Here is a 26,524-nt window from a genome sequence, read left to right as displayed (position 1 = left end):
CACAAAAAATTATTGTTTATCCCACCATTAGTACACTAGTTGACCACGGTAGACAAATACTAAAAATGAACAGCATGGTACCATACAGGCATGATATATGTCCATTGAAACAATGAATATTACTGACAATATCAAGGAACAATGTTTGAAGAATAAGATATAAGAGTGGTTTGGTATGGGGTACACAGGCTGATAAAAAAGGGTGTCAAATGTTTTGAGTGGTGGTAGTATCCTCCAAAACAAGGAAAAAAAGTACAATGAACATGGGCTCCAAAAAGCTTGCCTTAAGATCTAGAAGCACTTGTCCATCTTTGAAACTGTGAAATACATCTCTTCTACTGCAAGTTCTTTGCTTTCCATATCTTGGGAGGAGGTAATATAGAGTAAAACAAGGAAAACAGAAAGTTCCAGTAACACAGGCTCTAACATACAAACCTTGAGAGCTATGAGTACTTGTTCATATTTCATATTGTGAAACACATTTCTATTGAACAAGTGCTCATTGCTCTTCAGGTACACATTTCAGAGCCTATGTTTACCGGAGATGTTTCCCTTGTTTTGGGGCATGCTACCACCTCCCAAAATATGGCAAGCAAAGAGCTTGCCATAGAAGAGATGTGTTTTCCAGTACTGAAATGGGAAGATGAACGAGTGCTCACAGGTCTTATGGCATTATTTTAGACCCGATATTTATTATACTGTTTTTGGTTTTAGTGGGTAGTATTGTCTCTCAAAATATTTGACACTATCATTTAATACCCTCTGTAAGGAAAAATATGGTTTTGTAAAATTTAAAATAATGTCTAAAAATTTATATCAATATTTGAAAGTATCTCTCTAAACAACACTTCGAAAAGTTTATTAAAATAATTAAAGCACCAGCGATAACTAAAGTAGATAGTAAACAGCAAAGGAAAATATATATAATTGCCAGTGCAAATGAAGTTCTTATGTAATCAATAGTCGTGCCACACTGAAATAGAAACAATATACTCAACACAACAGTTTGGTTCTCGTCACATTTAAGGCCAGGAAAATAAGTACAAAAGACAAAAGGGAGTGAACCTATAGAAAATAAGCCAACACACTTGTCTTTTGGTTCCCTTGTTGAGTAATATTTCTAAGTGCAAATCAACTGAACTGAGCTTCTCAATTAGTTTATCTATATGTTGACTCCACTGTAAGTTTTAATTCAGTTGGAGCCATGGGAATTAACAGTGTGTTTCATTTAGTATATGATCATTTATGTCCTCTTTTGGTGGAAATAGGTCATTATTGTTAAGCTTCAAATTTTCGAGGTGTACTGGATGCTCAGTGATGTTTCAGGAATACAGCTGGTCGTTATTTTCACCCAGCCTGATATTTCCTCTGAGAACCACCCAGATGTCTATAGGTGAGCTGTTCAAGTCTGACACTGCTCACCCACACTGTACATTTTATTAGTGCACTGTATGTGTTTGCAATTATGTTATGATTGTTATTGCAAGACTGACCGGCACTCCCCCATTGAGGGTATAGCCTGTAAGCAGTGTGGCTGCCCCTGGAATTATGATCATTCTAAAAATGCAAACAATACACTAATATTTTATTTTATTTTTTTTATTTGGTATGCGTATTCCATAGATCCGTACATGCGAGTGATTCGCCTGGATAAATTGTGTAACGTGGGTAACTGATGTCAGTCTTTGATGGCTCACCTAAAGATGTTTGGCAGGTGCCGAGATGGAATATCATGCTTGGTAGACAATAACAACAAGCTGCTCTCCTGATCATCATCAAGTATTCAATACACCTCAAAAATTTCAAGCTTCACAATAACGATCTCAATTGAGTAGGTCATTATTGCTTGTTTGAAATTATATGATAGGAGTCTTTGTGAGCATAAGTTTCAAAATGGGACCTTTGGAAAACCTGTAGGCCTGCAACAAAATCATCTGAATGGTATTTCCTAAGGTTGAGTTTGCACCATTGAAATGAAATGTCGTCTGGCTAGGGCCTCCTGTCGGGTGGACTGGTGTCATAAAGCCTTCGTATTCTCTCCTGAGACAAGGTGACTGACTGATTGTAAGTGGTTGTTGATACCTTGGATATTGGCACTGGAGCAGAGATTATACCTGAGCTGGTACCACACATGTTCTATCACAGAAAGATCTGGGGATCTTGATGCCATGGAAGTACCTCAGTAGCATGCATACAGTTCATAGAGACAAGCTCCATGTGTGGAGTAGCATTCTCCACTAGAAAAATGGCAAAAAAATACTGTCACATGAGATACCGTACATGAGGATTCAGGAAGTATGTGAAATACTGTTGTGCCATCGGAGTTCCCTCAATTACTATCAGCCTTTATCTGAAATCATACTCAATGGCTCCTCACATCACGATGCCAAGAGTACACTGCTGTGTCTCTCCCAGGTCGCTGCCACACTTGCCAACGGTGGTCGTCCACGGTAATTCAGAACCGTGATGCATAATAGAATGTAATGCAACCCCATTCATCAGCAGTCCATACTTCCCAGTCACAGTACCTCTATGAGCACAGTCACTTGTGTTACGGTCGCGCGGTTCCAGACTGTAGTGCCTAGAACCGCTCGGCGACCCCTGCCAGCAGCTAGACTGCCTGATAAATCAAACTGTACACTTTCTATCTGAGGTAACTTTCTGTCTTCGTTTACAAGGAGACAACAAAAATAGTGAAAGTATTATGTAGCTCACCTTGACAAACATTTCAATAGCAAAGACGGCGGTGAACACATAGTTGGCGGTGGAGAGGAACAAACGCTCTGGACTGTCTGGAGGGATGTTGGGCCGCTCCATGGCCAGCGTGATGCAGTTGAGCCCAATGAAGAGCAACACCATGTTGTCAAACCACTTCTGCTCCACGAACCAGCAACAGAGCAACCGGAATCTGTGGCATCCAGAATAGTTGCATCATAAACCAGAGTCAGGGTAAATGACAGAGTATAACTTTCTACTGGTAAGAGGTGTATGTTAGTATTCATTCATTCTTTCATAAAGCGTACACTCAGCCAGCTTCAAATGCTGGTCTTCAGTAATAACACAGCAAATCGTTTTTAAAAAGGAGCACAAAGACAAAAAAAAATTGAAAAAATGTCATTCTCACATACTGAACCTAAAGGTCCACTTACAAGGGCATATTCATGGCAATATTATTGCAGTCAACACTGATCAAAAAGAACTGCAATACATCACAGTATTGTGGTGTAGTCAGGCAGTATTGCTGATGGAGCAGGCTGTTGCAGACTTACAGCTGATGTGTTGCTGGTGTTGCCCACCAAGCCCTGGAAATATTCTGTATGGCTGGACCATATCTATCTCTATCCTTGTCTGTAAATCTTTCCTCTGCGTCTTGTCAGCAATGCTTCCTCTTTCTCACACCTACAGAGCTGCAGTGTCAAGTCATGCAGATAACCTACAATGAAGTCATATAATCTGAGTGGTGAAGCAATATTATTTCGGTTCAACTGCAAGTTCGTTTAACTTAGAGGCATTCGATTTGTTTATCGTCGACAGGTACGCAGAAGTCAGTAAAAGGAAGAATTTCATAGGTGTTATATATACATCTACAGCCAGAGCTATGGAAAATGGAAGATAATCAATACTAACATTGCAATCTTTAAAAATGACTTCTCACTGCTACTATAGCATTACAAGATGATCTGCAGCCAGGACCGTAATTTATTTTATGCCTCCCATTCCAAAACTTCAGCATTACTGTTCATTTGCAGACTACCAACAGTAAATCTGCGTACGGTAATCATTAACTTCACTTCTATACTTTACAGACGTAGCCTATTTAAACAACGTATAGCACAAAGTAGGTAGGTAGGTAAAATCGGCTATTAAACAGTAGTGCTTATTATTTAACTTGCATATGCACTTTGTGCTATGTTGTTGTTGTTGTTGTGCTGAAGACCACAACAACAACAACATAGCACAAAGTACATGTGCAAGTTAAATAATAAGCACTACTGTTTAATAGCCAGTTTTACCTAAAAATTAATACAGAAGCATCAAATTTGGGCACTACAAATGGTAAAAATACAAAGTAAATCGTTACAGTTTAATACCCTACACCAAAATTACTTCTACAATATAATTTAACTGATCTTTTCCACTTCACACTTCTGTTCTTGATTCTCTTTAACAGACATAACCAATTTTTTAAAACCAGCATTCTACAGAGAAATGGAAAAGGGGGCAACTTGTCCCCCATCTTCTTTCTTCATAGACTACAGATGGCTTTTAAAATGTACACATTGTTCACATAGTTGGTCTACGTCAGAAGTTCCTCTACAACATAATAAATCTGGACAGCTTCCAGTTTGGTGGTATTTGAGAGAAATGAAAATTTTAAGTTATATTCTCTGTAGGCTTTAACTCTCTTCTGTAACTCACTGATAGCTGCAACAGTCAGAAAACGTGCTTTGTTGGTGCTGCACATTTTAGCGATTTTCATCGAGATAAACTTACTCTGCAGTGTTCTTCTTCGGCGCACCAGTGTAGAAGCGTGCACAGAATCAGCCAAGTGAAAAACTCCGTGCAATACGCAAGTTTATTTATTTGTAAAAGCCAACTTAGAAATTGTCCCTTGTGTGAGACCGCTTGTACAAGATCATGTGTCGCTTTAAAGTTCTAGATTCGCATATTTTACTGTTCGTGTCGTTTCTTGTGCGTAATTTTTCATTGATTTTATCAATACCCGTTTGTATTGTGATATAATGTGAAATTTCGAACATTCGCGAGTGCTGCGATAAACTAGTACTGTTATCGTCAATTGTAATCTTTAGCTAAATTGTGATCTTTTAAAATTTTTTGAGAACATTAGGACTGCCCTCGTTCAAAATAATCTTTCTCTAATTTCATTCTACAATTACGTGAGAAACACGTTAGTTTCAGAATTTGTTGGACGCTTACAAAACTATATTTTGGTACGTTGGCGGCGCGAGTGTTTTGGATAGGTAATTAAATTCGAAGCAAATCAACGTCCGTGTTTCACATTTCAGCCAAAGTATGCCCCAACCCTGAGTTTCATTGCATATCAACTCTAATAAACGTGCGTTTTTGAGAATTTTCGGAAGTTATCATCGTCCTTTGCATAATTGTAACAAATCGTCGCTTGTGGTCTAGATATTAACTAACATATTGTATTAGGCCTACATCTTGTTTTCCGTCAAACAGGAGTAGCCCTATATATTATCTGCATTTATGGTAACTTAACTCTGTTTTCGAGTTTCCTACCAACTATAATTAACATCAAAATATTTCAGGAAACTGGTAATTTTACCATAGGTTTTTATGTTGCCGTAATAGAAATCTTGTTTTGTGTATTTGCTTCAATTCCGATAGGAAATTAACAACGTCTTAGCTCAAAGGATTAAAAGATAATCAGCAGGTTTAATTTAAAGTCGTTTGTTCACTGCCTTGTAGCATATTGCACCAGCTAAAATACAGCCCCCTTGTGAATGGTGTTCTTAAACACGGGATGAGTTGGTTGACGTTCGTAAGCAGCTGGAAATCGCCGTGGTACAGTCAAACGATTGGCAGCTGATGTGAATCGGTGTGTTGGAGGAGCTCCCGAAAGTCGTGTGTCTTGATACCTGTACCAGAAATAACTCAAGTACTATCCTCTCCTGTGGATCTCTCCTCTGTAGAAAGAACAGGATCTGTCATTACCCGTCCACTTGACTGCGAGTGACATATCAATGTCGGATCTAGGCGTCCTGCACAGGGTGGACGAGGACCAGGGAGGACTCAGGGTGTTGTACTGATCCTCTTAACCAACAAGTCTGAGATGCTGTCTTTCAATGAAACTGAAGCTGAGCCAATGGGACTCACTTCACCTGCTTTAGAGAAACCTGTTTTGTCGGGTGTCAGGAGGAGGCACAAAAGGGTAGGGGTATGTTAATTTTTGGCAGTTCAAACGTATGGCGAATGGTGGTACCCCTTAGGGAAATGACAGCAACGGTCAGTAAAGGACACCAGGTGCTCTCAGTGTGTATGTCTGGGAGCCTCATTCAACATGTTGAAAAGGCTATCCCGGCAACCGTTGAGGGAACAGAGAGCAACCAATTGCAGATTGTGGCGCACGTTGGAACAAATGATACCTGTCGTCTGGTCTCCGAGGTCGTTCTTGAGTCGTTCCAGGGACTGGCAGAGAAGACCAGTCTTGTGTGTGGAATTTCAACAAAGCTCACAAGTTGCAGCATTGTCCCCAGAACTGATCGTAGCCCTTTGGTTGTGAGTCGAGAGGAAGGAGTGAACCAGAGACTTTGAAAGTTCTGTGACAAGCTAGGCTGCCGCTTCCTGGACTTGCGCCATAGGATTGAGAACTGTAGCTTCCCCCGAAATAGGTCAGGTGTGCACTACACTTCAGAGGTTGCTACGTAGGTAGCTGAATGTGTGTGGAGTGCAGAGTTTTTTTAGATTAGGCGACACTCTATCCAATACAGATAACGACAGCTGTAGAAAACCCAGAAGTACCAGTGTAAGATCGAAAGGCCGGCCGCTGGTGGCCGGCGGTTCTGGCGCTACAATCTGGAACCGCGCGACCGCTACGGTCACAGGTTCGAATCCTGCCTCGGGCATGGATGTGTGTGTTGTCCTTAGGTTAGTTAGGTTGAACCCATAAGAGCGAAAGAAATGCTTCCAACAGGTGAGAGTATTAAAATCCTAATGGTAAACTGCCGAAGCACTCACAACAAAGTGCCATAGTTTGAAGCGCTCATGGAAAGCAACGAAGCTCACATAATACTAGGTACAGGAAGCTGGCTGAAACCTGAAATTGATAGCAGTGAGATTTTTTGGGAAAATTTAAGTGAATACCGAAAGGAACAGGCAAATGGGAAATGGAGGTGGTGTATTTGTCGTAGTAGACAAGAAACTCAAATCCACCAAGATAGAAATTGAAGTCCACCAAGATAGAAATTGAAGCTGCGTGCGAAATTGTTTGGGCAAGACTCACTATCAGAAGTGGGCATAAAATGATAATTGGATCCTTCTGTTACCCACGAGACCCATCTCCTGATGTAACTGAAAACTTAAGAGAAAACCTCAGTTAACTTGTACTTAACTTCCCCATACCTAATGTAATCATTGGTGGAGACTTTAATCATCTAACTATTAATTGCGAAAATTACAATATTGTTAGTGGTGGGCATGATAAGGAATCCTGTGACAGTTTGCTAAATGCCTTTTCTGAAAACTACCTAGAACAAATAATTAGGGATTCCACTTGCTCCTGCATAACCACATGTGCCGGCACAAAGACGAAGAAAGCAGGAGCAAAGAAGGTTCTGAGACGACGTCAGCCAATAGCTCACTGACAAGGACTGCATCAAGACAGGAGTGCCCTCTAGCGGAAGAGAATATAAGCGCCGCTCCTGCCAGCCTCACCAGCACACAGTATTCGCACAATATTGGACAGTACTAGACCGGCACTACGATAGCATATAAATTGCTTACATGGACCTTGTATACAGCAAAGAACTCTTGATTGTTTGCATGTCGCTCATTGCTTGCGACACCATTGTAAATTCAAAGTATTGTCAATCTGATTTACTGAAATAAAAACTATTAATGTGATTTCTTTGAATTGTTCTATAGCTATCCGAGAACGCAACATCCTTTGGGCATCCTATAAGCGACGAGTGGGCAGGGCCCCACACCGCTCATGATGGAAATATTTTGGATCTAATGGCAACAAACAGACCTGACATCTTTGAGAATGTCCACATCGAAACTGGTATCAGTGATGATCAGTAAACTAGATAAAAAACCAGTAGTGGCATATCTCAGTGCGGGAATTGAAACTTTCAGCACAGGTCAGGAGCATGTAGAGGAACTCCGGCTCAAGATTAAGAGAATAGTTGACCACGCACTGGATAGATGTGCTCCCAGTAGAACAGTTTTTAATTGGAGACACTGTAAAAGACTGCATAAAAGGTGTAAAACAAAGCTTATGGCTATAGACAGAGAGAAAACTGAAACTTTTAACTCTATTTTTAAATGTTCCTTTACAAAGGAAAACCCAGACGAATTGCCCCAATTTAATGCTCATGCCACTGAAAAGGTATGAAACAAGTATTAGTGTCAGTTATGCTGAGAAACTGCTGAAATCGTTAAAACTGAACAAAGCTCCAGGCCCCAGTAAAATCCCTGTGAGATTCTGTACTGAATTTGCAGCTGAGTTAGCCCCTCTTCAAACTATAATGTATTGTAGATCCCTCACACAAAAAACCGTGCCCAGTTCTTGGAAAAAGGCATAGGCCACACCCGTCTACAAGAAGGGTGGTAGAAGTGATCCACAAAACTGCCATCCAATAGCCTTGACATCGATTTGTTGTAGAATCTTAGAGCATATTCTGAGCTCAAACGTAATAAGGTATCTTGAATAGAATGACTTCATCAGTGCCAACCAGCATGGATTTCGAAAACATCGATCATGTGAAACACAATTTGCACATGTCATACTGAAGCTGTGGATCAAGACAATCATGTAGATGCAGTGTTTCTTGATTTCCGTAAAGCATTTGACTCAGTACTGCACGTAAGCTTATTGTGAAAAGTACGATCATATGGGGTATCAAGTGAAATTTGTGACTGGGTTGAGGACTGTTTGGCAGGAAGACGAGCATGTTATCTTTAATGGAAGTCATCGTCAGATGTAAAAGTAACTTTGGGTGTTCCCCAGGGGAGTGTGTTGGGATCCTTACTGTTCTTGTTGTATGTTAATAACCTTGCAGACAATTAATAGAATTAATAATAAAATCAGGATTTTGCTGATGATGCAGTTATCTACAATGAAGGGCTAGCTTAAAAAAGCTGCATAAATATTCAGTCAGATCTTCATAAGATCTCAAAGTGGTGCACAGACTGATAACTTTTTTTTTTGCTCTAAAAGTTCAGAAATGTAAAATTGAACACTTCACAAAACGAAAAAAATGTATTATCCTATAACTATGACATCAGTGAGTTACTGTTGGAATCAGCCAACTTATCAAATATCTGGGTGAAACACGTTGTAGGGATATGAAAGGGAATGATCACACAGGTTCAGTCGTAGGTAAAGCAGACGGTAGACTTCGGTGTATTTGTAGAATACTGGGGAAGTGCAATGTCTATAAAAGAGATTGCTTACAAATCACTCGTGCGACCATTGTTCAAGTTTGTGGGACTTACATCAGATAGGACTAATAGGGGATATTGAACATAGATAGTAAGGGCAACACAAATGGTCACAGGTGTATTTAATCTGTGGTAGAGTGTCACAGTGATACTGAAGAATCTGAATTGGCAGACGCTTGAAGAAAGACGTAAACTATTCCGAGAAACTCTGTTAACGAAGTTTCAAGAACTGGCTTTAAGTAATTACTCTAGGTGTATACTACGAGGATAAGTCAATTATTATCTCCAAAGTAGTTATAAAATTTTATTGTAATCAAGTGGGAAACTTTCAAGAACGTCATTTTTCGACATAGTCTCCTTGCATTTCAACGCACTTGGTCCATCGTTGTACAAGCTTCCTGATGCTCTCATAAAAGAAGGTTCACGGTTGAGCTGCGAGCCAGGAATGCACCGCTTCTTTCACTGCTTCATCCGAGGCAAATCGACGGTCCGTTAATGCCTGCTTGAGTGGACCAAAAATGTGATAGTCAGGAGGTGCAAGATCGGGACTATATGTAGTATGATCCAGTACTTCAAATTTGAGTTCCTGGAGCGTTTCAGCAGCGTGGACAACGGTATGCGGACGGGCATTGTCGTGCAACAACACAACACCTTTTGACAGCAATCCTCGGCGTTTACTTCGAATTGTAGGATTTAGCCTGGCAGTAAGCATCTCACTGTAACGTAAACTGTTTATTGTTGTGTCCCTTTCACCATAACGTTCCAGTACTGGACCTTGTGCGTCCCAAAAATCCATACGCATCAGTTTTCCTGCGGACGGTTGGGTCTTGTACTTCTTCTTGCACGGTGAATTTTGATGTTTCCATTCCATACTCTGCCGCTTACTCTCCGGCTCGTAATGATGGATCCATGATATCGTCATCAGTAATGATCCTGTCTAAGAAGTTGTCCCCTCCGTTACCATCGCTCCAAATGTTTTTGCAGATGTCCAAGCTTGTTTATTTATGCAACTGTGTTTTGGGACCCATCTTGCACAAACTTTATGAAACCCAAGTCGGTTGTGGATGATGTCATAGGCAGAACTGTGACTTATTTGTAGACGATGTGCCACTTCGTCAATAGTTAATCGTCTGTCTAAGAGAATCATTTTACGTGAACGCTCCTCAATGGTTTCTTCATTTTTGGCGGTAAACGGTTGTCCGGCTCCTTCATCGTGCGTAACACTTGTGCAACCATTTTTCAATCCATTTGTAGACACTCCGTTGTGGCAGAACACTATTCCCGCACTTGTCGAAAGTAATCGATTAATTTCGGCCCCTGATACATCTTCCGAAAAAAAAAAAAAATACTGAACGTTGCTCTTCTTTCGTGCAAATAGCGGAGCAGCCATGAAGCCATGATTAACAGCGCGGCAGCGAGAACGAAACTAACCTAGCAGCTAGAAAATTGCAAAGATCTAACAAAAAATAAACAAAGCATGCGTCATCAACATAAAACGACAGTACTACCAAAATAAACAAAAATGTAACTAAATTGCAGATAATTGACTTATCCTCGTGCAACCCCCTACGTAGCGCTCACATAAGTATCGTGAGTATAAGACTGGAATAATTAATGCACGCACAGAGGCTTTCAGACAATCATTCTTCCCGCGCTCCATTCGTAAATGGAACAGGAAGAAACCCTAATAATTGGTACAATGAGACCTACCCTCTGCCATGCACCTCACGGTGGTTTTCAGAGTACAGATGTAGATTCTGAAGAATTTGTATAATCTTAGATTAAGACATTTTTATTCTGCTCCAGATCTCACAATCTGATCCTATTTCTTATTCAGGGCTTTTGTGTTCGTATTCTGAGTCAGATGACTCATCAAAGAATCTCTTGTGTTTGATTTTACGTTTCCTTTTTTTGATTCTTAGCAGCTGAAGGAGGTGGAACTGATTCCAAATTCCTGATGTCCATAAGTTTCTTTTCAGCTGAGTCCTTGTGAAATGAAAAAGATGTCTGAAGCACAGCTAAAAACACTGCAAGTCACACATTTCAACAGAAGTAGAAATGTTTACATCCTCAGCTTGCAGTTTTTCCATTGCTTTGCCAAACTGCTGCAGTATACAACATCACACGGATGTCATGAAACACTACTTAACTTTCTAAGAAGGCCTTCAGCTTCACATCTAACTCTATCACACTCATTTTCTGAAATTGTTTTTAATGAAAAAAACACAGCTCTCCAGTCTGAATTCAAACTCTTGCTAGTAGCCTCACATGCACACCACCTTGTTGTAGTCAGTGACTTCAGTGTCATACTCACAGAATTAAAACAACTTTCCAAGATATTCCATCCATTTGTAGAATCTGCAAAGAAGTTGTATAAACCTTGAATTAACACAAAAAATCATACTGCAGCTGCGCAGTTCGTGAGCCAACTACATTAAGCGAGTGAGCTGAACATGGAATGAAGAAAACTTGTGAGTTTCGGTCCTTGAGTCTTGCAAGCCTGAATGTGTACAAGAGATTTTGGCTGCGTTATCACGTGACTGACCTCTGCAGTTGTCGAATTTCAATCGAAGGATTCTAAAGAACTCAAAATTTCTTCAGAAATCTTCTCTCCAGTGTGACCTTCATTTTTGGTTCAAATGATTCAAATGGCTCTAAGCATTATAGGACTTAACATCTGAGGTCATCAGTCCCCCTAGACTTAGGACTACTTAAACCTAACTAACCTAAGGACATCACACACATCCATGCCCGAGGCAGGATTCGAACCTGCGACCGTAGCAGCAACGCGGTTTCGGACTGAAGCGCTTAGAACCGCTCGGCTACAACGGCCGGCTGCATTTTTGGTAAAACATACGAATCTTTCATCTTCATTTACGTATGGTATCTAATTATTATACTTAGCCAGTTATGGGATGTATCTGGAGTAGAATCTACTATGACTGATAAATATTTAGAAGCAATAACCTCATTACATATTTTTTGGGTCACTGATCTCTCCATGTTGTTGTGGTCTTCAGTCCAGAGACTGGTGTGATGCAGCTCTCCGTGCTACTCTATCCTGTGCAAGCTTCTTCATCTCCGAGTAACTACTGCAACCTACATCCTTCCGAATCTGCTTGGTGTGTTCATCTCTTGGTCTCCCTATACGACTTTTACTCTTCACGCCTCCCTCCATTCTAAATTGGTGATCCCTTGATGCCTCAGAACGTGTCCTATCAATCGATCCCTTCTTGTAGTCAGGTTGTGCCAAATTCCTCTTTTCCTCAGTTCTATTCAGTACTCCTCATTAGTTACGTGATCTAGCCATCTAATCTGCAGCATTCTTCTGTAGCACCACATTTCGAAAGCTTCTATTCTCTTGTTGTCTAAACTATTTATCGTCCATGTTTCGCTTCCATACATGGCTACACTCCATACAAATACTTTCAGAAAAGTCTTCCTGACACTTAAATCTATACTTGATGTTAACAAATTTCTCTTCTTCGGAAACGCTTTCCTTGGCATTTCCAGTCTATATTTTATATCCTCTTTACTTCGACCGTCATCAGTTATTTAGATCCCCAGGTAGCAAAACTCATCTATTACTTTATGTGTCTCATTTCCTAATCTAATTCCCTCAGCATCACCTGACTTAATTTGACTACATTCCATTATCCTCGTTTTGCTGTTGTTGATGTCCACCTTACATATTCCTTTCATCATTTGCTGTCTCTGACAATGTCATCGGCAAACCTCAAAGTTTTTATTTATTCCCCTTGGATTTTAATTCCTACTCCAAATTGTTCTTTTGTTTCCTTTACTGCTTGCTCAATATTACATTGGGGATAGGCTACAACCGTGTTTCACTCCCTTCGCAATTACTGCTTCGCTATCGCGTCCCTCGACTCTTATAGCTGTCATATGATTCCTGTACAAATTGTAAATAGCCTTTCGCCCCCCATATTTTATCCCTGCCACCTTCATAATTTGAAAGAGAGTATTCCAGACAACATTGTCAGAAGGTCTAAGACGTATTAAATCTTCATAAGTTGCTGGTTGAAGTAAATCCGATTCCATGGTTACCAAACCTTGCTATTTAGTCATCCATAAAAGACTCACACTCCGCAATTAATTCCAGATGCATGAGGAAATTACTATTTTTCACAGAGCCCAATACCTCTTCGTCTCCACGAAGTGCAAGACTTCTGGAGAGTAGCTTCTTAACTACAGAAACAACCCTTTTCAGTTCATTTCTCCAGTGTGTAACTTCATATTCATGCTAGGTGAGCAACCGTTCGTCAACTCTATTCATCTCGTTTCCTCTGTTTTTCAATTTTAATAAGCACCCTCCTCCCCCATGAACCATGGGCCTTGCCGTTGGTGGCGAGGCTTGCGTGCCTCAGCGATACAGATAGCCATACCATAGGTGCAACCACAACAGAGGGGTATCTGTTGAGAGGCCAGACAAACGTGTGGTTCCCGAAGAGGGGCAGCAGCCTTTTCAGTAGTTGCAGGGCAAACAGTCTAGATGATTGACTGATCTGGTCTTGTAACACTATCCAAAACGGCCTTGCTGTGCTGGTACTGCGAACGGCTGAAAGCAAGGGGAAACTACAGCCGTAATTTTTCCCGAGGGCATGCAGCTATACTGTATGGTTAAATGATGATGGCGTCTTCTCGGGTAGAATATTCCAGAGGTAAAATAGTCCCCCATTCGGATCTCCGGGCGAGGACTACGCAGGAGGACATCGTTATTAGGAGAAAGAAAACTGGCGTTCTATGGATCGGAGCGTGGAATGTCAGATCCCTTAATCGGGTAGGTACGCTAAAAAATTTAAAAAGGGAAATGAATAGGTTAAAGTTAGATATAGTGGGAATTAGTGAAGTTTGGTGGCAGGAGGAACAAGACTTCTGGTCAGGTGACTACAGGGTTATAAATACAAAATCAAATAAGGGTAATGCTGGAGTAGGTTTAATAATGAATAAAAAGTAGGAAAGCGGGTAAGCTACTACAAACAGCATAGTGAACGCATTATTGTGGCCAAGATAGATATGGAGGCCACGCCTACTGCAGTAGTACAAGTTTATATGCCAACTAGCCCCGCAGATGACGAAGAGGTTGATGAAATGTATGATGAGATAGAAGAAATTATTCACGTAGTGAAGGGAGACGAAAATTTAATAGTCATGGGTGACTGGAATTCGATAGTAGGAAAAGGAAGAGAAGGAAACGTAGTAGGTGAATATGGAATGAGGGTAAGGGTTGGAAGTGGAAGCCGTCTGGTAGAATTTTGCACAGAGCATAACTTAATCATAGCTAAAACACTTGGTTCAAGAATCATGAAAGAAGGTTGTATACATGGAAGAAACCTGGAGATACTGACATGTTTCAGATAGATTAAATAATGATAAGACAGAGATTTAGGAACCTGCTTTTAAATTGTAAGACATTTCCAGGGGCAGATGTGGACTCTGGCCACAATCTATTCGTTATGAACTGTAGATTAAAACTGACGAAACTGCAAACAGGTGGGAATTTAAGGAGACGGGGCCTGGATAAACTGACAGAACCAGAGGCTGTAGAGAGTTTCAGGGAGAGTATTAGGGAACGATTGACAAGGAAGGGGTGAAAGAAATACAGTAGAAGAAGAATGGGTAGCTTTGAGAGATGAAATAGTGAAGGCAGCAGAGGATCAAATAGGTAAACAGACGAGGGCTAGTAGAAATCCTTGAGTAACAGAAGAGATACTGAATTTAATTCATGAAAGGAGAAAATACAAAAATGCAGTAAATGAAGCAGGCAAACGTCTCAAAAATGAGATCGACAGGAAGCGCAAAATGGCTAAGCAGGGATGGCTAGAGAACAAATGTAAGGATGTAGAGGCATACATCACTAGGGGTAAGATAGATACTGCCTACAGGAAAATTAAAGAGACCTTTGGAGAAAAGAGAACCACTTGCATGAATATCAAGAGCTCAGATGGAAAACCAGCTCTAAGCAAAGAAGGGAAAGCAGAAAGGTGGAAGGAGTACATAGAGGGTCTATACAAGGGCGATGTACTTGAGGACAATATTATGGAAATGGAAGAGGATGTAGATGAAGATGAAATGGGAGATATGATACTGCGTGAAGAGTTTGATAGAGCTGTGAAAGACCTAAGTTGAAACAAGGCCCCGGGAGTAGCCAATTTTCCATTAGAACTACTGATAGCCTTGGGAGAGCCAGCCCTGGCAAAACTCTACCATCTGGTGAGCAAGATGGATGAGACAGGCGAAATACCCGCAGACTTCAGGAAAAATATAAACATTCCAATCCCAAAGAAAGCAGGTGTTGACAGATGTGCAAATTACCGAACTATCGTTTAATAAGCCACTGCTGCAAAATACTAACACGAATTCTTTACAGACGAATGGAAAAACTGGTAGAAGCCGACCTCAGGGAAGATCAGTTTGGATTCCGTAGAAATGTTGGAACGCGTGAGGCAATACTGACACTACGACTTATCTTAGAAAATAGATTAAAGAACGGCAAACCTACGTTCCTAGCATTTGTAGACTTAGAGAAAGTTTTGACAATGTTGACTGGAATACTCTCTTTCAAATTTTGAAGGTGGCAAGGGTAAAATACAGGGAGCGAAAGGCTATTAACAGTTTGTACAGAAACCAAATGGAAGTTACAAGAGTCGAGGGACATGAAAGGGAAGCAGTGGTTGGGAAGAGAGTGAGACAGTGTTGTAGCCTATTCCCCATGTTATTTAATCTGTATATTGAGCAAGCAGTAAAGGACACAAAAGAAAAATTTGGAATAGGAATTAAAATCCATGGAGAGGAAAAAAAAACCTTGAGGTTTGCCGATGACATTGTCAGAGACAGCAAAGGACCTGGAAGAGCAGCTGAACGGAATGGACAGTGTCTTGAAAGGAGGATAAAAGATGAACATCAACAAAAACAAAACGAGGATAATGGAATGTAGTCAAATTAAATCAGGTGATGCTGAGGGGATTAGATTAGGAAATGAGACACTTAAAGTAGTAAAGGAGTTTTGATATTTAGGGAGTAAAATAACTGATGATGGTCGAAGTAGAGAGGATATAAAATGTAGACTGGCAATGGCAAGGAAAGCGTTTCTGAAGAAGAGAAATTTGTTAACATCGAGTATAGATTTAAGTGTCAGGAAGTCGTTTCTGAAAGTATTTGTATGGAGTGTAGCCATGTATGGAAGTGAAACCTGGACGATAAATAGTTTAGACAAAAAGAAAATAGAAGCTTTCGAAATGTGGTGCTACAGAAGAATGCTGAAGATTAGATGGGTAGATCACATAACTAATGAGGAGGTATTGAATAGAATTGGGGAGAAGAGAAATTTGTGGCACGACTTGACTAGGCGAATCGATCGCTTGATAGGACATATTCTGAGGCATCAAGTGATCACCAATTTAGTATTGGAGGGCAATGTGGAGGGTAAAAATCGTAGACGGAGACCAAGAGATGAATACACTAAGCAGATTCAGAAGGATGTATGCTGCAGTAGGTACTGGGAGATGAAGTAGCTTGTACAGGATAGAGTAGTATGGAGCGCTGCATCAAACCAGTCTCTGGACTGAAGACCACAACAACACAAGCACCCTCCGTGAGAGTGCAGATTTTTCATGTTTAGCTATTTTTATTCCCGCATGTCTCCCATCACCGAAACCAGATTTTGCACCAGCGAATAATATTTACAACATGCACAGAAGAACGGTCCTTGGCTAGGAGTATAGCCTATAGAGGATGTCCATGGTTGATAACTTCCCCATTCACCAGAACCCTCTGAAACAATCTTTTGGTGCGAAATCGCTGAAATCCGTCCGCGTATAGCCGCGAGGACAAGAAAAATCCACGTTTTTGTTTTGATTAATACCATTTTAAACCAAATAATATTGTGTCTGGTCATTGTTTTCCCAATAAAATGGGCCAGTACTGGGAACAGTACTAAAACTGTGAAAATTAATGCAATACTGGCACTGTATTCAGATAATCCGATTCTACTACTGGAAACTTCAGTGCTCTTTAAACACTTACCCAGGATTAGAGAAAGAAGGTAAGAAGCTGTCTGGTAGCAGTACTATTTCAGACTGAGCGTAGTTTTTAGTAAAGGAAATCGACTATAGTACAGTGTCTTTTGTGCACTAGTATGATTCAGTAGGGACTGAAGAACAAATCAATTGTTTTGTTGCATTTAACTGATGTTGGGTGCAAGAGTGAAAATATTAGTCTGTAAATGAGTCTTTAGCTAATCGTAAGTAACATCCAACGTATAATTTAAGAACTTTTAAATTGTACTTTTGACAACGTGGCATATGGCTAAATATTGGAAAGATGTAGTCGCCAGATGTTAAATATTGTGGTGTCACTTCTGGTTTTACTTGAGCGAGGACAGCATCTTTAATGTGAATATTTGAATTTTTACAAGGGCTCGAATCACGACACTACAAGTACTCGAAAGTAGTTTTCGCTATCCGAAAGTGTTTCACGTATGGGTCTTCATGTACGAGTGCTATTTTCAACTTCTTGTTGTAGTTTCCTGTATTATGACACTGAACTGAAATGTTAGTTTGGTTGTTAGGGCATAATACGAGTTAGGTTTGTAAAGATTTGTTTTTCCTGCGGGGCCTTAGTGATGTGTGGGGACGTTCTTTGTAGGTCATATCTTCTCGACTCAGAAGCAGAATTGCAGTTGATGCACAAATCAGTGTTGTCTACTCGCAGCACAATCGATCCAGAGATTGTTTTGTGCCAAAGTATGGGAAACCTGGGACGATAGACTGGGATAAAGAAGTAGAGAACAGATTATTCAGGGGAGAGAGCTACATAGTTGTTTTCATAATTTATTCTGGCTATAATTATTTGCTGTAGAGAAATTTTTTGAGTTTAGGGTTAACAGTGTGAAGTGGTTGCTGCAGGTTGAGAGAGGAAATTGCTGGTAGCCATGCACTGCTCGTGGCTTGTAGACATATCATGGTCATGGATTATCAGATGTCAGATAACTGACAGAAGTAGTATTTTGCATCAAAAAGAAACAGAGACTGTTGGGAGACATAGGACAGTAGTAAGTAGATCATAACGGACATATTTTGTATCAGTCTAGGATAAGGAAATTTTAAGAAAATCGAGGAGTTACATGGTATCATGATGGATTAGTTATTTCTTCTGACATCTGTCTCGTTTTTGTAGAGCAAATACTTCTGATGGTATGTTATGGAGTAAATTCTAGATTGCTGACCACGATTGAGGACAGTAATTTGGAATATCAAGGAATTTTCAGGAGAAACCCTAGTTCACGTCTTGTGTATGATCAATGTTTTCGGCCATTACTCAACACAGAGCGATAGAGCACATTATAACGAAATCATGGGCTATGTGGATTTCTCGAGAATGTTTGAGATGGGAAATGAGTTTCCTCAGAGAGCTTTAAAAAATTCTCACACTCAGTATTTCTCTGAAGCTTTTGGAAGCAAAGCTAGTAGCGACCTGTGGGGGTTGCGTCTAATCATTGTATGGAAAGTAGTTAGGTTGATTGGTTGGTTGGTTGTGTTGAGGTTAAAGAACCAAGAAACTAAGTCATCAGACCCACCTTCAGAAAACCCTAAAACGATAGTGTCGCCAGATAGTGGTAAAGGCCATTTGAATGTATTACCAAGGCATGTAGTAATGGAGAATCTAGGTATTTGGAGCAATAACGATGGTTGGGGTTGCACCAGATATAGAGTGTTTGTAGGGTCTAGATGACTTGTAGACCGGGCTGCGGACTCATATCTGCAGCGAGAGAGAAACCTCCCTCCCAAGGCCCGACTCTAAGGAGGGCAAAATAGTGACGTAATAATATACACAGTTCTATAACGGGGGAGGGGAAGTCAGTACAACATCTACATCTACGTGATTACTCTGCTATTCACAATTAAGTGCCTGGCAGAGGGTTCAATGAACCACCTGCAAGCTGTCTCTCTACCTTTCCACTCTCGAACGGAAAAACGAGCACTTACATTTTTCTGTGCGAGCCCTGATTTCTCTTATTTCATCGTGATGATTATTTCTACCTATGTAGGTGGGCGCCAACAGAATGTTTTCGCAATCGGAGGAGAAAACTGGTGACTGAAATTTCATGAGAAGATCCCATCGCAACGAAAAACGCCTTTGTTTTAATGATTGCCACTCCAATTCACGTATCATCTCTGTGGCACTATCTCCCCTATTTCGCGATAATACAAAACTACTCGGCCTTCTTTGAACTTTTTCAATATCATCCATCAATCCCACCTGATACGGATCCCACACCGCACAGCAATACTTCAGAATAGGGAGGACCAGTGTAGTGTAAGCAGTCTCTTTAGTAGATCTGTTGCACCTTCTAAGTGTTCTGCCGATGAATCGCAGTCTTTGGTTTGCTCTACCCACAACATTATCTATGTGATCGTTCCAATTCAGGTTATTTGTAATTGTAATACCTAAGTATTTAGTTGAATTTGCAGCCTCCAGATTTGTGTGACTTATCGTGTAATCGAAATTTAGCGGATTTCTTTTAGTGTTCATGTGAATAAGTTCACACTTTTCTTTATTCAGGTTCAATAGCGAATTTTCGCACTATACAGATATCTTATCTAAATCATTTTGCAATTCTTTTTGGTCATCTGATGACTTTACAGGACAGTAAATGAAAGCATCATCTGCAAACAATCTAAGACGGCTACTCAGCTTGTCTCCTATGTCGTTAATATAGATCAGGAACAATAGAGGGTCTATAACACTTCCTTGGGGAACTCCGGATATTACTTGTGTCTTACTTGATGACTTTCCGTCTATTACTACGAACTGTGGACTTTTTGACAGGAAATCACGAATCCAGTCGCACAACTGAGGCGATACTCCATAGGCACGCAGTTTGATTAGAAGACGCTTGTGAGGAACGGTGTCGAAAGCCTTCTGGAAATCTAAAAATATGGAATCAATTCGATATCCTCTGTCGATAACACTCATTACTTCATGAGTATAAAGAGCTAGTTGTGTTTCACAAGAACGATTTTTCCTGAATCTGTGCAGACTATGAGTCAATAAATCGTTTTCTTCGAGGTAATTCATAATGTCCGAATACAGTTTATGTTCCAAAACCCGACTTCAAATCGACGTTGGTGATCTGGGCCTGTAATTCAGCGGATTACCCCTATTTCCCTTTTTGGGTATTGGTGTGACTTGAGCAACTTTCCGGTCTTAAGGTACTGAACTTTCTGTGAGCGAGCGGTTGTATATAACTACTAAATATGGAGCTATTGCGTCTGCATACTCTGAAAGGAACATGACTGGTATACCACCTGGACCGGAGGCCTTGCCTTTATTTGATTTAAGCTGCTTTGTTACACCGAGGATATCTACTTCTATGTTTCTCATCTTCGCAGTTGTTCTTAATTGGTTCAAATGGCTCTAAGCACTATGGGACTTAACATCTGAGGTCATCAGTCCCCTAGTACTTAGAACTACTTAAACCTAACTAACCTAAGGATATCGCACGCATCCATGCCCGAGGCAGGATTCGAACGTGCGACCGTAGCAGCAGCGCGGTTCCGGACTGAAGTGCCTAGAACCGCTCGGCCACAAAGGCCGGCGTTCTTGATTGGATTTCGGAAATATTTACTTCGTCTTCTTTGGTGAATGAGTTTCGGAAAACCGTATTTAATACTCAAGTGAAGGAGAAAGGGGCCAAAACACAATAAAAACCAGAAAGACAAAGATGACAATAAAAGAGACCGGGCCAAAGGTGTGAGCAAACACAGTCGAGAATGCCCCGGAACTTAGTAGGTATCCCTCCCACAGCTGTCCCAACCCCAATCAATTGCGATCAAACCATTAAAGTCTGTAATAGAACACACTCTCTTGGAGAAAGCATAAAAGCTGTTCAGCTGTTGTACCATCGTCTGTCAGTATCAAGTGTAAGAAGTCCAAAAATGGTTCAAATGGCTCTGAGCACTATGGGACTTAACTTCTGAGGTCATCAGTCCCCTAAAACTTAGAACTACTTAAACCTAACTAACCTAAGGACGTCACACACATCCATGCCCGAGGCAGGATTCGATCATGCGACCGTAGCAGTCGCGCGGTTCCGGCCTGAAGCGCCTAGAACTGCTCGGCCACAGCGGCCGGCGGGGACGGATGGGGCGATTGATTATGTGTCTCACTGTAGGATGAAGTCAGGGTCAGATAATAAAAGAATGTAGTTCAAAAAGAGAATAAACTGAAAGTTAACTGTCTTTTCGTAACGTTAATATTAACTGTAAATAAAGTTCCTGTAATTTTGTGAGTGTTAACTCAGTATCTTCTGAATAATTATTAATGTCGTCAACTTATCTCGTTCTTGATGCTCTTGAGGCTTCGCTACAGATGCTGTTCCCTGCAAGTTTATTAAGTGAAAATGGGCTGGAGACTGCATGGTTCTCAATAATCGTGTAAAGACAATTGTTGTTTCAGGTGTACTGTTTAAAATGTCTCAGAGTCATCCTCGAAATATTACATCTGGCTCCTATACACCCTCTTTCACTCTTACCTTTTACAACAATCAGTACATTGCTATGTACAGCAAACTCGCCAATTACAATTACAAAAGTTGTCGCCAATTACAAAAATTAACATCATTCATAGTTATAAATGAAATGCATTGAATGTGATAATTCAACCGGAATTCTTCTGCTTTTAAGGAATTATCGTCGAAATGCTTTGAATAAACAATGCTGATTGCGTATTTGTTAACTGCACAGAAACTACACCATCCCAAATCGTCTGAACATGTTTCTGGTTTCAAATAAGCGTTCATTATTTTTTGGTGTGAACAGAAATTCGAATATGGGAGGGTTACAGTGGTCCAGATAGTCGCTTTGTTTACATCGTCAGTAGGAAATCGTTTTATAAGTTTCGATAATTACTAAGTAATTAGGTGGTGTTGTGATTACCAATTGGAGGCGATGGTGGTATTATGGGCTAGTGGTTGCAATATGGGCTACCTTAATATCTGACTAACAAGCCCGCGCATTCTAACGGCAATCTCGATAAATATTTGTAGCTAGTTCGGGCAATCTCCACAGAATGCACTGACGCAGTCAGTTGTGTTGAACGTTAGTGGTGAGCTGCTTTGTGAATTTTCTCATTTCAAAACTTTGAAAGGTACGAATTTACAGTTATATTAGACGTACTGCTAATGCGTAGTTAACTGCTAACTTATTAACTACGTATTATGTAAGTATTTAGTTCTCTAACACTCCTGAAGTTGGTTAATTAAAGATTGTTTAAAACGTATAGTGATGCTTCACTTTCCAAGATGGCGAGGGTGGTTATATGGGCTACCAACTGAACTAGCCCATATTACAACCCCTACAAATACTGTGTAGTTTTCTGTATCAGATGCCTCATAAAGTGCTGAATCCGCGAAAGAAAAGTGAAGCCTTATCAGTTGTGCTACAGAAACGGAGTAGAGTCACTGGGAGAGCATGGTTTGACCATTTTATAAATCGTCATAAATATTTGTTATCAATTCTCAAACCCACAGATTCGTTATTCTCCAGAGGTAATGGTTTCAATAAAGATGTAGTACACGAATTTTTTTATATTCTTGAAGCTGAATACCAAAACAAGAAGTATGCTCCTGACCGCATTTTCAGCGTGGATGAGACGGGTTTATCTGTCGTCCAGAGTAAGTATCTAAAGTCTGGTTCTCAAAGGTAAGCGGCAGGTCGGTGCTTTGAATGCTGACGATAGGGGATCCCTGGTTGCAATTGTCTGTTGAATGAGCGCTGGTGGGACGTTTGTTCCGCCAATACTAATTTTTCCCTGGAAATATATGTCTGAACTTTTGACGAAAGGTGCTCTGCCAGGGCCGGCCGGAATGGCCGAGCGGTTCTAGGCGCTACAGTCTGGAACCGCGTGACCGCTACGGTCGCAGGTTCGGATCCTGCCTTGGGTATGGATGTGTGTGCTGTCCTTAGGTTAGTTAGGTTTAAGTAGTTCTAAGTTCTAGGGGACTGATGACCTTAGAAGTTGAGTCCATAGTGCTGAGAGCCAGTTGAACCATTTCTTTGCTCTGCCAGGCTCCACAGGACGATGCAACAGATCTGGTTGGATACAAGGGTATTTGTTTATGGAAATGTTGGATCACTACATTAACAACGTCAAGTCTACGGAAGAAAGCCCATTTCTTCTTATCTTGGATGGGCATAACACACATACAAAGAACATTAACGCCGTGGATCTTGCAAGAAGCAACCAAGTCACAATTGTAAGTATATCGCCGCACACGTCACTCAAAATGCAACCATTGGATAAGTCCTTCATGTCCAGTCTCAAGTTTCACTATAGTGCGAATGTTAGGCAATGAATACTCCATAATGATAAACCACTTGGTCCTTATCAGGTAGCTGAACTGTTTGGAAAAGCATACCTAAGGTGCCAGAGTGATCTAATAGCTGTGAATGGGTTTGAAGTTAGTGGGCTTTTCCCTTGAAATCGAAGTGTTTTGACAGATGTCGACTTTGGGCCCTCAAACATGGAAGAGTTGGATATTAACACCCTCCATACACATAAAGGAAGGAAGCGCTCTAAAACAAAACCAACTTTACTGCCTCAAGAAACCCAGCCTGATAACACAGAAGACTCGCCCAGAATACACGCCAGGCCCCTACTGGTCCACACAAGGCTCACACCAGCGACCAGAGCCACCACACCATATGCCAAAGACCTACCAGAAGCTGGCCCTAGCAGTACGTCTCACCTTCCAATAGGAAACATTAAGATATCACCCAAGGACATTTTGCCTGTTCCAAAAAATAAGGAAAAAACAACAAAGAAAGTATCTAAGCCAGGAAAGGCAGCTGTAATAACAGCATTACCCTACAAAATAGGCTATATTTAGAAGAAGCTCAAAAAAGCATGAAGAAAAGGAAGCTGATAAAAAAAGGAAAATAAAGGAGGAAAAAGAAGTGGACAAAAAAAGGAAGATCGAAAGTGATGCTATAAAAGAGAATACGAAGAACGTGAAATGTGGGAAAGGTGTTGAGAAAAGAAAGAAACAAGGAATAAAAAGCAAAATGCCATCAGTGAAGCGAAAATTGATCATCAATCTCCAATCATCATCCTAGAGCTCAGAGGAGGGAGCGATAGACTCTGAGAAGTCAGTTCTAGAGCCGTGTATTGGTGCTGAAAGGCCTTGAGATGAAGATGCTACCTGCCTTTTATATGAGGAGTTATATTCCAAAGACACTAAAGGAGAGCTATGGATTCAGTGCCTAATGTGCGAGACGTGGGCGCACAACGAGTGTGCTGGCTGCGAAACAGAACATTATATTTGTGAGTTCTGCGGACCCTAAATGAACAACTTATGATAAACATGTCTTAGTATCAAGGGTTTGCTATTTTCTAATTACTCTATAAAAATTCACAGGAAATAATACTAACTTTTTTGTTTTTGTAGGGTAACCCATATTACCACCACATTTTCATTTTTTCACAATATGTCATATTGATGTAAACCAAAAATATATGTTTGGCTTTTTTATAACATAATAAAGATTATTTTTTGAGGTTTTCAGCAAATTTCACTAACAATTTTGGAATTTATGGTTTAAAAATAAAGTGGTAGCTCATAAAAACACCCCCACCATTGCATAGTAAGCTGGCAGTGCGTTAATCAGAGTTATTACGATTTTCACACGTCTGTAATTGAAGGTTTCTAATTGTAAGTGAACGAACTGATTATGCGTAGCGATAGATGGATATAATATTGACGAGTACTTTGACATGATGTTATTGAAAATTGCACTTCAGTGTTCAAAAGGTGAAATTACTACATAGGTCCTGCCTAATGATATAACAATTAAGCAACTTGAATCAGCTTTAGTGTCGTGTGAAAGATAAACTACATTAGTTCTTGGAATCATCTGAATAGTGAGCTGTTACGCTTCATAGTCTACCATACCCTGTCACATCTCTGAGAGACTGCCTGTCGCAGATCCGTTCGTAGGTCAAGAGTCTGTATCCGCATAACCAGCGTTGGTCGTGCGGGAAGCAGTTAGAAACCAGTAAACCACTGATTCTTTAAAGAATCGAAATGGCATGTATAAAACAGATTCAAACGTTTGAATACTTTACAAATGAGTTAATGTGTTAAAGACTTGACTTTAAGCATGTAAGCGATGAAGAAGTGTAGGAAATGTTTGAAATTATGTTTAATGTTTGTTGGAAGTCGACAAAGTGCTCACATTACGAAACACTGGGTAAATGTAGCCTGAGTAATTTGCTCTTCATTTTAAGCAAAGGCTAGTTCTTCACGCATCTCAAAGTTTATGACGTTATATCTCCTGAAGTGCATGTTGTGAATGATATAATTTTTCATGTGCATACAGTGAAATATGTAGATACTGAGTGCAAAGTGTGTTGCGAATAGAGTTACTATAAAAATAGTAAAGAAGTAATAAATCGAAAACGTCATGCCTCATGCGGCAGTTTTACTGCATAAACAGCTGCGTGCTTTCCAATAACTACGCACGCTCCGACCCAGAGTTGAAATATTAAAAGTTTTGACTGGTTTCGTTGTCAAGGGGCTGGGATACGTAGTTGCCGCATTACGGGCCAAATACTACTGAGTCTACAGTATACGATAAGAATACTCATATGAATCGAATGGTAATGGTCGAAGATTTCTATCACTCGGCAACAGCGAATTACGAATGTAACATATAAATTTATAAATGAAAGATTGCATTTAAATAAAATCTGCAGGTACTATCTTAACGACTTTAAATGATGAGCGCGATAGTAGAAGTACTTTTGAGAATGCGGTATATTTCTGCAAAACACTTATTGGTGTCGATCGTCTAGCAATTGAATAAAATATAAGTAGAATAAGAGGGAAACAATAGATTCCTACTTTACGTAATTAGTTATGAACAACAACATAGCTCGCGAGATATTCACTTCTGAACGCATTCTACGACGTCACTGTATAAGCCACGGAAATCACACAAGAGTACAAGTCGGCACTCAGAAATATTTCCATCCACCGCGACGACGGGCAAACTGCTTCACTGTCCAAGTCTTTCTTTCTATCTCTCGCGTCCATGCGCAAACCGCTGCACATCCCAAGTCTCTGCCGCGACCGAGCGTCCAGCACTCACTCCCGTGTCCTGTGCCGTCCTTCCAGAACTGCTAGTGTCCTCTCTGGAAACGATGCTCCTCCCCAGCCTCCATACGTCTCTCTTAGTAACGAGCGCTGTCATTGACTTGAGCGCTCCCTCTATATCTCCAGGCCAACGTACACTCACAAACATATTAAAACACATACGAAATACTGGATTTACATTTAAATAACTTGAAATTAAATAAT

At 40.5% G+C, this 26,524-nt stretch overlaps 1 protein-coding gene across 1 annotated transcript in view; it reads right to left on the bottom strand.

Annotated features, from left to right (window-relative positions):
- The window catches only part of LOC126234906 (voltage-dependent T-type calcium channel subunit alpha-1G), a 790,867-nt gene that overhangs the window by 100,415 nt on the left and 663,928 nt on the right, over positions 1-26,524 (bottom strand). The window contains exon 25 of the mRNA XM_049943646.1: positions 2,716-2,908. Within this exon, the coding sequence (XP_049799603.1) occupies positions 2,716-2,908 (193 nt within the window). The remainder of the gene's footprint in view (positions 1-2,715; positions 2,909-26,524) is intronic.

This window comes from Schistocerca nitens, chromosome 2 (assembly GCF_023898315.1).
Source record: "Schistocerca nitens isolate TAMUIC-IGC-003100 chromosome 2, iqSchNite1.1, whole genome shotgun sequence".
Taxonomy (NCBI): Eukaryota; Metazoa; Arthropoda; class Insecta; order Orthoptera; family Acrididae; genus Schistocerca; species Schistocerca nitens.
This window is presented reverse-complemented; position numbering and strand designations above follow the sequence as displayed.